The sequence below is a fragment of the Scleropages formosus genome, chromosome 7, assembly GCF_900964775.1.
Source record: "Scleropages formosus chromosome 7, fSclFor1.1, whole genome shotgun sequence".
Classification (NCBI taxonomy): Eukaryota; Metazoa; Chordata; class Actinopteri; order Osteoglossiformes; family Osteoglossidae; genus Scleropages; species Scleropages formosus.
The window spans coordinates 2,315,366-2,327,767 of NC_041812.1; the positions used below are offsets into that span (position 1 = coordinate 2,315,366).

Here is a 12,402-nt window from a genome sequence, read left to right on the forward strand (position 1 = left end):
AGCACATTTCAGACCCTTCTTTACATTTCTTGGCTCTTCATTTGGCAGTTCCTGGAGAATCCATCTCCGTGGCCTTTTTTTTTTGATGAATGATGATATATCCAGATATATTGCTGCGTTGCATGTTCTTCTTTAGAACCCCACAAAGGCCTGAACTCTTACATTTGCATAGGTTCCTTGTGCTCGGTCACTTGGTCAGTTGGTTGCCTGCTGTACGCCTGGGGATGGGTCTCGGACACTGTTCTCTCAGGTCCTTAGTCCAACCACCTTCACTTTCTAAAAGCACCTTCTAGAAGAACTACATTTCTATCAAGCACTGCAAGGGTCTTAATTAACAGTGTACAACATGCCGCCCATCGCTTTGCATATTGCGGCCCAGGAGAACATTTCTAAAATCATATACATATACTGCACCAACCATAGAAACTATAATTTTGAATGAATCACTTAATGCTGTTATGTTTGGACACACACTTACACATACGCCGCACCTAAATACAATACGATAAAATAATTTTTCACTTCTGACATTCAAGATTCAGTATGTCACATACTGTGATTTTTACACATATGGTCCTTGAACCAGTTTAGAGTAATGATTGTGGCCTTTGGCCAAATTGGTTGGACACCCCTGCTTTTTAGAATCATTGCATAGCTGTTTTATAATGGGACAGGTTGTATTATGAACCTGGTTCTAGTTTCTCTGTCTGTAGGTGCTGTATGTGTGCACTGCACATTCAAGTAGATTTCCTGTATATTTGTTTTTCTTGACAATGCGGTGATGTGTATTTATGAATTTGTTTTCCACCTAAAGGAGCATGGAATGTCTTGGGCTGGATGGTGGGGATGTAAGTGGGTAAGCAGCACTGATAACGCCCAGGAGCAGATCGAGCAAAATCACTTCTGTACCCACGTGAGAGCGTGGAAGGACACGTTGACCTTCTTTACCCTGAGACAAGACCCAAATGGATAGAATGTCATCCTCGCTGTTGCACCCGCAACGAACAGCTACTGTGACATCTGCAGCCTGGCAAACACTTGACCTAATGACCTAAATAATGTAGATTCGATTGAGTTGCAAAAAGTGTAAGATGGATGTAGGAAAACAGGTAGAAATGCCTTTCATTTGTTTTGCAGGGGCATAGTAGTCAACAGTTAGATTTTTTTATATGTCATCCTCATTTATACCACAGAATCGTTCATAATGATGCATTTTTGACACAGGTGGACATTGCGCATTTCTCGTTCTGCGGTAAGAAACATTCCAGCACAGACGTCTCTTAGTGAGTCACAGATTACGCTCCATATGACAGAGCAGATTAAATGTCATTTTTGTCAAACAAATTTAGAATAACGGTTAAACTATTAGCATCCTGTTGGGTCTTCTACACAGATGGCTGTTTGAAAGCAGCGGGGGTTCACTGCCATGCGCCACAACATCAAGTAAATAAGATTGATTGGGAGGAGGCAGTGACAGTGGGGTGACCGGGGAGAGGAGTGTTATCTCCTCGCTGTCCATTCCAGCTGCGTTGGGGGCAGTGTGTTGCCCTACCAGCCACCTGTGTTTAGACCACTGGTGCTGCTTTCTTCTACGTTTACACGAGATGTGGAGCCTACGGAGAACGCGGATATTTAGGTGCACTTTATATTATTGGTATTTCATTTTTTAAAATTAACCGTCCTGGGTTTGCCCCCTCCCCCTCCAACCTTGCACCCTGTGTTGCCGGGTTAGGCTCCGGTTCGCCGCGGCCCTGCTCGGGACAAGTGGTTTCAGACTCTGTGTGTGTGTGTGTGTGTGTGTGTGTGTGTGTGTGTGTGTGTGTGTGGGTTTGAGTTCGAGTTTGAGTTCCTGTATCTACAGCTCGTGTGTGTATGAAGTACTTAGGATATTCTACATTAGGGTTGTTGGACTTGGTCCTGGTTGACCAGCTCACATTGGAACTCAGAAAGAGAGTCGTATGTATTGAGTCACCACCAGGGGTCAAACTGGTTGAGTCACTGTGTGTTTGGAACAAAAATACAAGCTTAAAAAAATCAGCACAATAGTCGAATGGCCTTGATACACATCCTTTAAAGCTCTTCTCTTTCTTTCCTGCGTTTAAAGAAAGCCGATCCATTTCTCTGAAATACTTGACTCAGAACAATTTCAGTGACCTGACTGAGGACATTGACTGTGATTATATCCCTCATTGCTGTCACTATGGAAATTTTTGAATGTGGCAAACCGACTTTTCTGGGTCCTCTTCTTACAGCCTTGAGACCAGAAGACTGTTTGTTCATGACACAATTTTGTGTAAATCCAACCACTACGTTGCAATCAAAAAAAGCTTAGCAATAGAGGCAGCCCTTGATTTATTCTGTGAAATGAACCTAAGGTAAAGATGAAATGAATTAAACATTTGCTGTAAGACTTTATTTATCCCACTTTTGTCAGTCGCTTGTCCTGTGCAGCGTGGCTTTGCTCCAAAACTCAACCTGGAAACATGGGACGTGAGGCAGGGAATGCTGGGACGGGACACCAGCTGATAAAAAACTCTCCTATTTTACTACATTTTACTCACTTGAAATTACATGCAACATTTTTCCAGCCACTTTGCTTGCTTTCTTATCTGTACAGTCAATGAAAACATAATAATAGAGATACATGCACTTGTCTTCACAGGGTACAGTCTACGAAACTCTGATATACAATAGCTATAATAAACAACTTCTAAGACTTTGAACATATTATCTTTGAGCCACATTAACATTAAAACTAGTTAAAAATTACTGCAAATAATGTTGTCTCCGCAGATTACCATTTAATGCCGATTCTTGACTGATTTATTTCATAAATGTGAAACTGTGATGGACAAGCGCCGTCCGCCATGTCGGCTTTGTGGTTTCTACCGGACTACGCTAGATAGCTCGTGTGCGGTTTGAACAGTTTGAGGACCCAGAAGCCCACTGCGTACCCTCAGCACCACGGCGCACATCGGTGGGCTCACCGGTATATGGCCTTGTCACGATGATGAGCTGAATTGAGATGTAAATGAGCTGTGTGCGTGTTTATGTGCTTGCTGTACTGGACCCTGCAAACATACTGGTACCGTTCATACTACTGCAGGGAGTTGAACACGTACCTGTGACCAAAGTCAATACAATGTGCAACCAAGGCTCTTCAGAATGAAAAGAAATAGTTTCCATTTGTTTTTATACTGTACTGAAAGTAGCAGCAATATTAAACTTAACTATATTCTTTTCCTTAGCAGTCTACCTTGCATGGAAAAGCAGAACAGCACATGTTAAAGACTTAAATCTCAAAGAACCTTTCACAAATAATAACAGTGTTGTCAGTCAAACACATTAACTCTGGCAGCTCAAACGTCCTGTTGTGCAGCCTCGTGTTCCGCTTTAGTCCATCTATTCTGACCTCAGGACATCTATAAATATCTGCAGAGTCCTCATGCAGTGGAGAGATCGTCGGATGGCAGGGAATGCACTTTAACTTCTCTTAACCATCTCTGTCCGCCCAGTGTGACGTCCGCACCAGATCTCACTCCTGTGACCGCTGTTCACAAGAGACCCAAATAGAGACTGACGTCCAATACATGTCCAGTGGTTGTACATCCCATATCGAGCAGGACACAGCTATGCAGGCAGCAGACTTTTACAACGCAAAAAAATTTCAGTCCACGCATAGAGCAGGTCATTTATTCACACACACTGAGACTTTAACAGTTTTGCGCTGGCTCCACAGACTCTTCGCAGACACTGGTTCTCTCATTCAAACTAACTAGGTGTGTAACTTTTTTTTTTGTCTGCTCCCGCACACATTAAAAGCCACGCTGCCTTCTTCCTTTTGCCATCACTTCTCTCCCTCCTCCTTTTACTTTCGGATTCCCGCAGCAGTTGCGAGACACCTGATTGGACGAGTCATCCGTCCATCCTGTGTGCCGATCAACACTTGGTGTCCCCCGTTACACAGCATTCGCCGTCTTGTTACTGATCACCATCGCTCACAATCACCACACACGAGCTGTAAATATGGTACCGTGGAAGTCAGATGAATTAATTTAGTCTCGTATTCCTACTCTGTTTGGATGCTCTGTACTGCCAACTACTGTTAGAAATGTTAGATGAGATTCATGTCACAAAATAGGAACCCCGTTGGAAGGCGATTCCACATTTATTACATACACACATTTGCTTTAAATGTTGTTTATCCTTTTGGTGAGTAATTTTTGGGAGTCTGAGTTGTGATTTTGTTGAATCTTTTCTGGAATATCACCTTTGGGTGCGGGCCTCCATGCGGTCCGCTGACCCCCGTGGACAAGGTGTCCACCGGGAGAAAGAGCTCATGGACAAGATGACGGTTAGGTTTTAGGGCATCATGCTTCTGCAGGGCCGTACTTGGGCGGAAAAGGTCCCCTGTAAGCAATTTCCTCTTCCTCCGCAGCGTGTTATGGAAATGTGCTCACTCTGTCCTCCCTTGCAGTGGCCTGGGCTCATGGCATGCTGAATGAAGGAGACCAGCAGCTCCAACACTTCAGCGCTTTTCTCATTTCCTACAAGTGGCCCCCTTTTTTATCTCAGTTCCAGCTTTTCTGGGGGCTCAGTAGTAGGTTCACAAGGATTTAGAATTTTATTTTCATAGAATCTTGTGAGACATGTGACCAGAGAGCCCGGTCTCATTTTCCATTATCGAGCAACAGATTGGTTTTGACCTGGAGTGCCTGAAATAATGACAGAAAGGGAGAGAGAACGCGTTCATTTATGCCTTACTCATGTAGACACGGTGCTTTGGTTGTATGGATTCTCACTTTTTCTAGTTTTCAGACAAGTTTGCAGCAAAGGAATGTGCTGGTTTGGGATCCAGGGAATTGCTGTAATTAGCGAAGCCTGTTTCTTCCACGCCCAGCCGTTCCGTCTCCCCCGAGGTGCCCTGGGGTAGAAAGAGGGACAATTTGATGTCATTACAATTTGCTGATGTTCTGCCATTCGGTCGGGGATGTGGGGGGTTGGGGGCTTGTCAACGAAATTAGAAGATGGAGAATACAAATGCCGCCGCTGGAATGATATCAACGCTTTCACCCACCTGCTTTCCGCAGATTATGTTTTTGATGCCGATGCAGGTCCTCCCCCATCGCGTTCCAGTCTTTGCATCCCTCAGGGACTTTGTTTTCCAGCGGAATCGTGTAGCTCCTCTGCCAGTGGGGGCGCGGGTGGTCAGGGCCACCCGCGAGGCCCGGCGGAGCGTGTCACAAACACGGCTCCCGTTCATCAGCGGCGGCAGAGCCGCCACAAAGACACCCTGTTCACACAGGCAGTAAAAATAGAGAGGGGTCAGGAAGGGCCTGACTTCACCTGACAGGGCCTGCCACAAACCAGCAAGCAGTATTAACAGGCCAATTACACAGGCCTCCTCTAGGGAGTGCATGGAAATAGTGTTTTTCACTGCCAGACGCTCAAGTACTGAATGGTGCATCTGTTCTTAACATTTGTCCAGTGATCAGACACAGTGCACGGTACATCGATATACGTCCAGAAGTGTAAAAATAGCCTCACACTCAGGCCGGATTAATTTGAATCTAATTTTTTAAAGGTCTGTACTACAACAAGGCCTAAGACCGGTGTTCTGTAACGTCTGGGAGGGTGAGTCTGTGACCTTCCCGGTCTGGAAATAAGCAAAATCTCATTTTAGAGTAGCTCATGCTTCAGACATCTGGCTTTCATTTGCAGTCCTAGCCTCTTCCCATTCCTTCTTTTCTCATACAGTAATTTTGAATCCTCCGAAAACTTTCATTGCATCAACATCCCATGGGCTTGCGCCATCTCGTCGGGAAAAAAAAATGTCTAGTGCGTCCCGGCTTGACAGCTTGAATTAGTGTGTGGAGAGGAGGAGCGGAGGCCCTGGAGCGGGCTACTCAGGCAGCTCTCTGGGAACCTGGCGTCCTGTCGCTGCAGGCTAGAAACCGTTCCTGAGACTCCTCCTGATGCATCATTCATCCCCCTAATTCCCCATAGGAGCGAGAGGGTCGCATCCCCCCCGCCTCTTTGTGCTGCTCGCACCCCAAAATCGGAGTGTGCCGCGGGCCGAAATCTGCCGTGCGCTCATTTTTAAGGACTGTCCTAGTCTCTCTGTATTTTGTGCTAGAGAGCAGTACAGAGTGACACAAAACAATGTCAGTGTCCCCCCAGCCCTGCTCCGCAGTAGCTGTTCCAGGCCTGAAATTCCAGCTGTGCAAGTGCTGGGTTCAGTAAGAGACACGACCCCATCGACTCGGCACGCCCTTTTCCGCTATACTTGTGCTGTGTTGCGTCACGGTGAAGGGGTGTCGCAGGAAAGGCAGGCTGATCTAAAGGAGTGAGCCACATTTCAATGGGCTCTCCTTGACCTTTAGATAATTGCCTTTGGACCAGTCAACGGTCCTGCAGCTCTGTCTGATGGCGGTGGGCAGGGTACAGGAGGGCTTAGGGCAAAGGCTTAGTTGTCTTTTCAGCTCTGTGGTTTAGTTACCATATTAGCATGAGCTACATTTCTGATCAAGGCACTTCAGCCAACTCTTGAGTTGTGAGGAAAATAAAGTGTTTAAATTTGGATTAAAATGATAATGTACTGCGGATTAAACTTTTAACACTTAAATACAGTTGGCAACACTTAATATAAATGCATGATGTACATGTGGATAATGCATAACCCAATGGGGGAATTACACTCTTGCTTCCCTTGTGTTTGTGTGGTGCGAAGGAAGCTGGCGAAGAAACGTAAGGAGACCCTGAGCAGCACGCGGCAGGAGATGACGGTGATGGTGAACTCCATGGACAAGAGCTACACAGAGCAAGGCACCAACTGTGATGAAGCCTTTTCCTTCATGGACACACACAACATCAACGGCAGAAGTGAGTGTCCAGCACTGTGCTGCTGCGTAATGGAGCGTTGGGGTCCTTCCAGGCGCCACCAGACAAGCCTTGTACCGCAGCCTAATACTGTGGCGTTCTGCCTTTTCTTACAGTCTAAGATCTAACATCAAGGCCTCCGTCTTTGAATAGTTCAGTTTTTAGCTACTGTTGTGTGTATCATTACATAATCTGTTAATGTAGCTGAAATTCAACATATAAATGGCTTATGGGTTAACCCTCCCATCTGTGGCGTGGTAATGCAGCAGGTAATGCTGGTGCTTCACAGATCTTGAACTGCAAGTTCAGGTATAGGTTCGAATCAACCTAAGGATGTGGGGAGTTTGCATGTTCTTTCCGTATCTACAACCCAAAAACGTGAACATGGTAAACCACTTTCATGCTTGCCCTTACCAAGAAAATAAAACATGAGCAGTCACTATGAGTCAAGTTCAGCTCAACAGCACTTATCCTTACTTTACCTTGACTCTCCCACGAACGGGTCATCCATCAATCAATCAGTCAATCAATCCATCCATCCATCCATCCATCCATCCATCCATCCATCCATCCATCCATCCATCCATTTCATTCGCTGCTTGTCCTGGTCAGGGCCGCGGAGGTCCAGAGCCTGTCCCGGAATCACTGGGCACCAGGCTGAGAGCGGTACACTCTGGACAGGACTCCAGTCCATCGCAGGGTTGCCCCATTCGCACACATTAGTTCACCCATTCACCACAGTACGGGCAATTTGGGATCACCAATCACAGTGAACTGCATGTCTTTGGGCTGCGGGAGGAAACCAGAGCACCCAGAGAACATGCAGACTCCACACTGACTGAGCCAGATTCACACCTATGGCCAAATGGCTCAGGTGCTGTAAAGTGGCAGCACTTCTCACTGTACCCACTACTGGTCATGTTCTGGCTAATGTCCTTAATCATTCGGGGACTTAATTCATGTATTAACTGCTCACCTGTTAATGGAAGACATTGAACCCAAGAGTGTAGTTGAGCTCGCGCGAGACTGGAGAACCACTGCGTAAGTTTGGCAAACAGTTGCTCTTCTCCTCATTGGTCATTTTTCAAGGTTTACTTCCCCTGCGATCAGGCAAAGTTGACCCCCCTTCTCCATGGTAATTGTGACCCTGCTAAGCTGTGTTTATCACTCCATGTGGCTCAGGCCTCAGCAGCCACTGGCTCACCTTTAGCTCCTCATTAGACAGCAGATCTTTTCAGACCTTTTCAGACCATTTCAGACACGACTTTGTTTGGCTGTCTGTACGGGCTGTTTTCCTAACCAACAGTGAAGTCGTCGCGGCAGCACCAGCTGCTCACTGCCAATTCTCTCACGCGGCACCACCCGCCCTTTATTGATTAATGATAACTTCTACACGCCATCTTTGCGTTAAACTTGTCGTACTGAAATTTTTCATTCAGCAGCACTTTTTAAATGGGTGTTTTTTGCGATTGCTCTCAATTCTTAGTCTTTTGTCTTTGTTATGGAAGTGTCATGAAGGTACATACTGCATGCTGTCAGTAGCTTCCACATGTGTACACCTGTCCCAACATGGCTTTCATAAGGTAATGAAGTAAGAAATACTGTTTTGCGTCATGCCATAATTTGCCAGGAAACGATTTTGTCTCGTTCTTATTGTGTTTGGCTTCTTTGTTTCTCTTTCAAGCTGTATCCTCCCCGTCATCATTCACTATGAAGACTAACACACTTAGCACGACTGTCCCCAACTCCTACTACCCAGGTAACCGTCTCACCTCTTCACTTCTAACCAGTTACACTTGTATACCTGGGTGGAACATGTTACTGAATGCTGTGCTGTTTTGAGTTTTTATTTTTAATGTTTTGATGTCCAGATCTGCCTGGTGGCTCTTTAAAATTTTTCCTGGGTTAAAAAGAAAAATGACATAAGGTGGTGGTGTAACAAGTTTCGGATGAATGTGTTCTGCGGTAATTGTAATTTTTGAACTAGTTAATGGAGTTGGTTTGCTTGTTTGTTTATTTGTTTGTTTATTTATTTATTGGGCATGGAACTTGGTGCAGTTGGCTCATAAGCCTGCCACCGTTAGTCTACCCATGTTTGAAAATATGTGGTAAGTTTGTACATTTCCAAATGAGACAGTTTCCTTCGTAATCGTTACACTTGTAAATTCTTTTAACATACGTTGTGTATATGTGGCAGTTATACTACATCTGTTCAGCTTGAAGTTCTTCCAAGCAGGAGTGGAGTCATAGGCTTCCTGATTCTTCTCATCTGTATTCTGGCTTCTGCAGAAACTAACTGTAATGCCAACAACTGCTTTATTCTCTTGCTCTCTGACCCGCAGGGTAATGCATTCACTTCTTTAATGCGCTCTTTTTCTTCCTTGTAATCGTCCAACTCCATGCTGGCGTTTGGGCAGATCCCTTTGTGCCAACCGCTATCTTAGGTGAGAAATTGCCGCCCCCGCCCCCACTTTTCCACGATGCCTTCTCAGACAGACCATGTGCTTTTTCAGTTAGTTGTGTTCCCTTATTTTTGGTTTTTGCTAGGGAAGCACAGTGAAGTGTTTCACCAAAGGAAATACCTTTTGTGTCCTGGTTTGCTTTCGGTTGTTTTCTGAGGATGGCTTCTTCACCTCCATACCTGCCTGCTTTTTTCTTCTCTGTGGAACGAGGGCTTCCCCGAGCTGAGGCTGGCTTCACTCCATACCATCCGCATTCCGTGTCGTGCGTGTGATGTCACGTATGTCTATGACCTCTCATATGCATGGACATACAATGTGGACTGGATGAGGGGGAGTGGCAGGGTGGGCGACGCAGCCCCCCCCCCGTCACAGCGGCCCGTGACTCTTGACCTCTCTGTCTCTGCGCGAGAAGGTAGCGCCCCCCCGCCCCCGAAGCGAGAAACGAACATGGCGGCACGTTCCGTGTGCGGTCGGATCCCCTGCTAGAACAGCGAGCGCTGGTCAAGTGCCAAGGAGGAAGAGAAGGTTAAGGCTAGCCGCACTTGGCTTCCTCAGCGACTCCTTATTATTCTTCCTCCTCAAAGAACCTTTTCATTATTCCTTTTAATGTTGCCGCTGCCTTTGGCTAGCTACTAGTGACCTACTTGTTTTTTGTTTTTGTTTGGCAGTGTTTGTTTGTTTTTTCCTGATAAAACAGAATAATAAAGGGTTTTCTTTCTTTTTTCCTTTAAAAACATAAGTCATTACTATTCTTTATTGGAAACGCAATGCGTCGCAAAGTATTTTGCCCTAAAAACAGAACCTCGCTTACTAGAGGATGTACTTATAACATTAAACAGATGTGGCCTTGTATTAATAATGGATAGCTGTTTGCCTGGATACACACACACACACGCTCTTGTCGTTGCGGCGGCTTTGAGGAACATGACGTGTTCCCGCTTCGGCAGTGTTTTCATGCAAAGGGCTCGAGACAGCAGGAACAAACCGAACACAGCATTGTCATGTACCGTGCTTTCCACGCAAGTGAGTCTGACAGCAGTTACGGTCGCAGTGTCGCAGCAAACACTGCGATAGTTGTGCGAAAGTTTTCTCTATTTTTTTTGTCCCAAACTTATTTTGATTGTGAGATACTTTTTATGTTTCGAGGCTGTTAATTTTCAAGAAGTATAAAATAGATTATTTGGCATAAGTTCATTTTAAGACAGTAAATTATTCTACATAATGTCTTACTTTCATTTTTAATTTTGTTTTTTTTCTCTTGAACCGAAGTAGCCAGGTTAAACATGAACATCTACAACATCCATAGTGAGTGCTCCCAGAACAAACCTTTTGCTAGATGTCCTTTGGATAGACAATGAAGACTCAGTAGGCTTGTGATGTTGCCTAACTCAACTCACCTAGAAAACTGTGCCGTGCTCATGCTATATTGTTGCTTATACCCTGTTTCCTCTCTTTCCTCCTCTCTCTTTCTTCACATTTAACCTGTTATGTATCTCCTTATAAAGTGCCAATTAATGGTAAGTTCCCAGTCTGCCCTGTTTGGGGGAGGAGAAGGCGTCCGGTGGGGGAGGGGGGCAGCCTCTGACGTGTGTTGACGTGCATGGCAGTTGACATTTCCATCCCATGCCCTGTGTGTATGCCGCGGAGCCACTCGCTGGCATGGCAAGCCCAGTGACCCATCGCCGTTTCATGCACCTGTGGACGTTCTTGCATCTTTCCTCTTCTGACTTTTCTTTTCTTCAGTGGTTTCTTTAACCTTTTTTTTTTTTTTTTTTACTATTTAAAAAAAAAAAAAAAAAAAAACAACCAAAAGTCAAGGGTGCCTCATCAGACACGGTGTAGTTCATTGTACCCACCACAGCCCACCAACCCCATTCTCACTGGTCATCGCCATCAGCCATCACCATAGCGACATGTACACAACCTCATTTTGCCATTGGTTGAATTATGTGAAGGGTTGGTATCATGCATACCGCAGTCATAATGTGTGGAAGGATTAACAGTTGTGTTTTTATACTGAATGCTGTTAGCATAGGGAGTAATACGACTGTTTATAGTAAACATATTAGTAATGTGTGTCAACCTGTTATTAATATGCTTTGCTGGACCACTGAGTCACAGAGATTTTACTTGGAGCACTTTGCAATATAACTGTCACAGAAACACAAATGATTGGAAAGTGCTGTACAGTGCGGCTAAGTTTCAGTGTCCATATGAAAAAGATCTGAAATGCTTTAATGTAATTTACGAGGGCTTGTGCATCACTCCATTTAGTCAGTAATTTGGTGTTACATCCATGTATAGTTAAGGGTTTTCAGTGTTTTTCCGCTGCGGTTATGTCTTAGCTGAGATGTAGGTCTCCTCGGAGCCCTTTGGCAATGACCATCTCTTCCCCCTTTGCTGTTGTGTTGCAGATGAGAACCAGACGATGACCAGCGACACGAGCAGCCTGGTGCAGTCTCACAGCCACTCATACAAGAAACGTGAGGCGGCCGACGTTCCCTACCAGACAGGCCAGCTGCACCCGGCGATCCGCGTCGCCGACCTGCTGCAGCACATCACGCAGATGAAGTGTGCCGAAGGCTACGGCTTCAAGGAGGAGTACGAGGTGAGCGGCCGCACGAGCCACCCGTCTGCAGTAGCCCAGCGCCTCCATGTCTGCGCTCCGCTCCTCCGCCAACTGCCCCCTGTCGTCCTTTAAACTGTGCGGTGTCAGCTACTTTACTCTTTCGTTTCTCCTGAACATTGTGTAGTGTGAATCACGTTTTGGTGTGGTGTGATGTGAAACGTGACATTTTTTCCTTTCTCCGCCGAGCCTCGTGTAGTGGGAAGTGGCTCCATAATGTACAGTCGCCGTGTCCCCATCTGTAGCCTGTGTGCCGTCCCTGTGTCCCTTGTGCCTCCCGCTCGCTGTGCAAGTGCAGCACCCTGATTTCTAACACCCTGCAAATAGCAGCCATCCGCCTAACTAGCCAAGCCACCGTTTCTATAGTGAAAGTGAGCCTTGAATTTGGAGATCCCGAACGCACGTAGTTTATTTTAATGTGTCCTATTTTGTCTC

The 12,402-nt window shown here is 45.7% G+C and overlaps 1 protein-coding gene across 7 annotated transcripts in view; it reads left to right on the forward strand.

The window, feature by feature from the left end:
• The window catches only part of LOC108928010 (receptor-type tyrosine-protein phosphatase mu), a 154,451-nt gene that overhangs the window by 114,111 nt on the left and 27,938 nt on the right, over positions 1–12,402 (forward strand). For 4 of the 7 annotated variants that reach the window (XM_018741734.2, XM_018741735.2, XM_018741736.2 and 1 more), the window contains 3 exons: positions 6,731–6,882; positions 8,564–8,638; positions 11,756–11,949. In XM_018741734.2, the coding sequence (XP_018597250.1) occupies positions 6,731–6,882; positions 8,564–8,638; positions 11,756–11,949 (421 nt within the window). The remainder of the gene's footprint in view (positions 1–6,730; positions 6,883–8,563; positions 8,639–11,755; positions 11,950–12,402) is intronic. The other 3 variants (XM_018741737.2, XM_029253751.1, XM_018741739.2) reach the window with 1 other exon arrangement.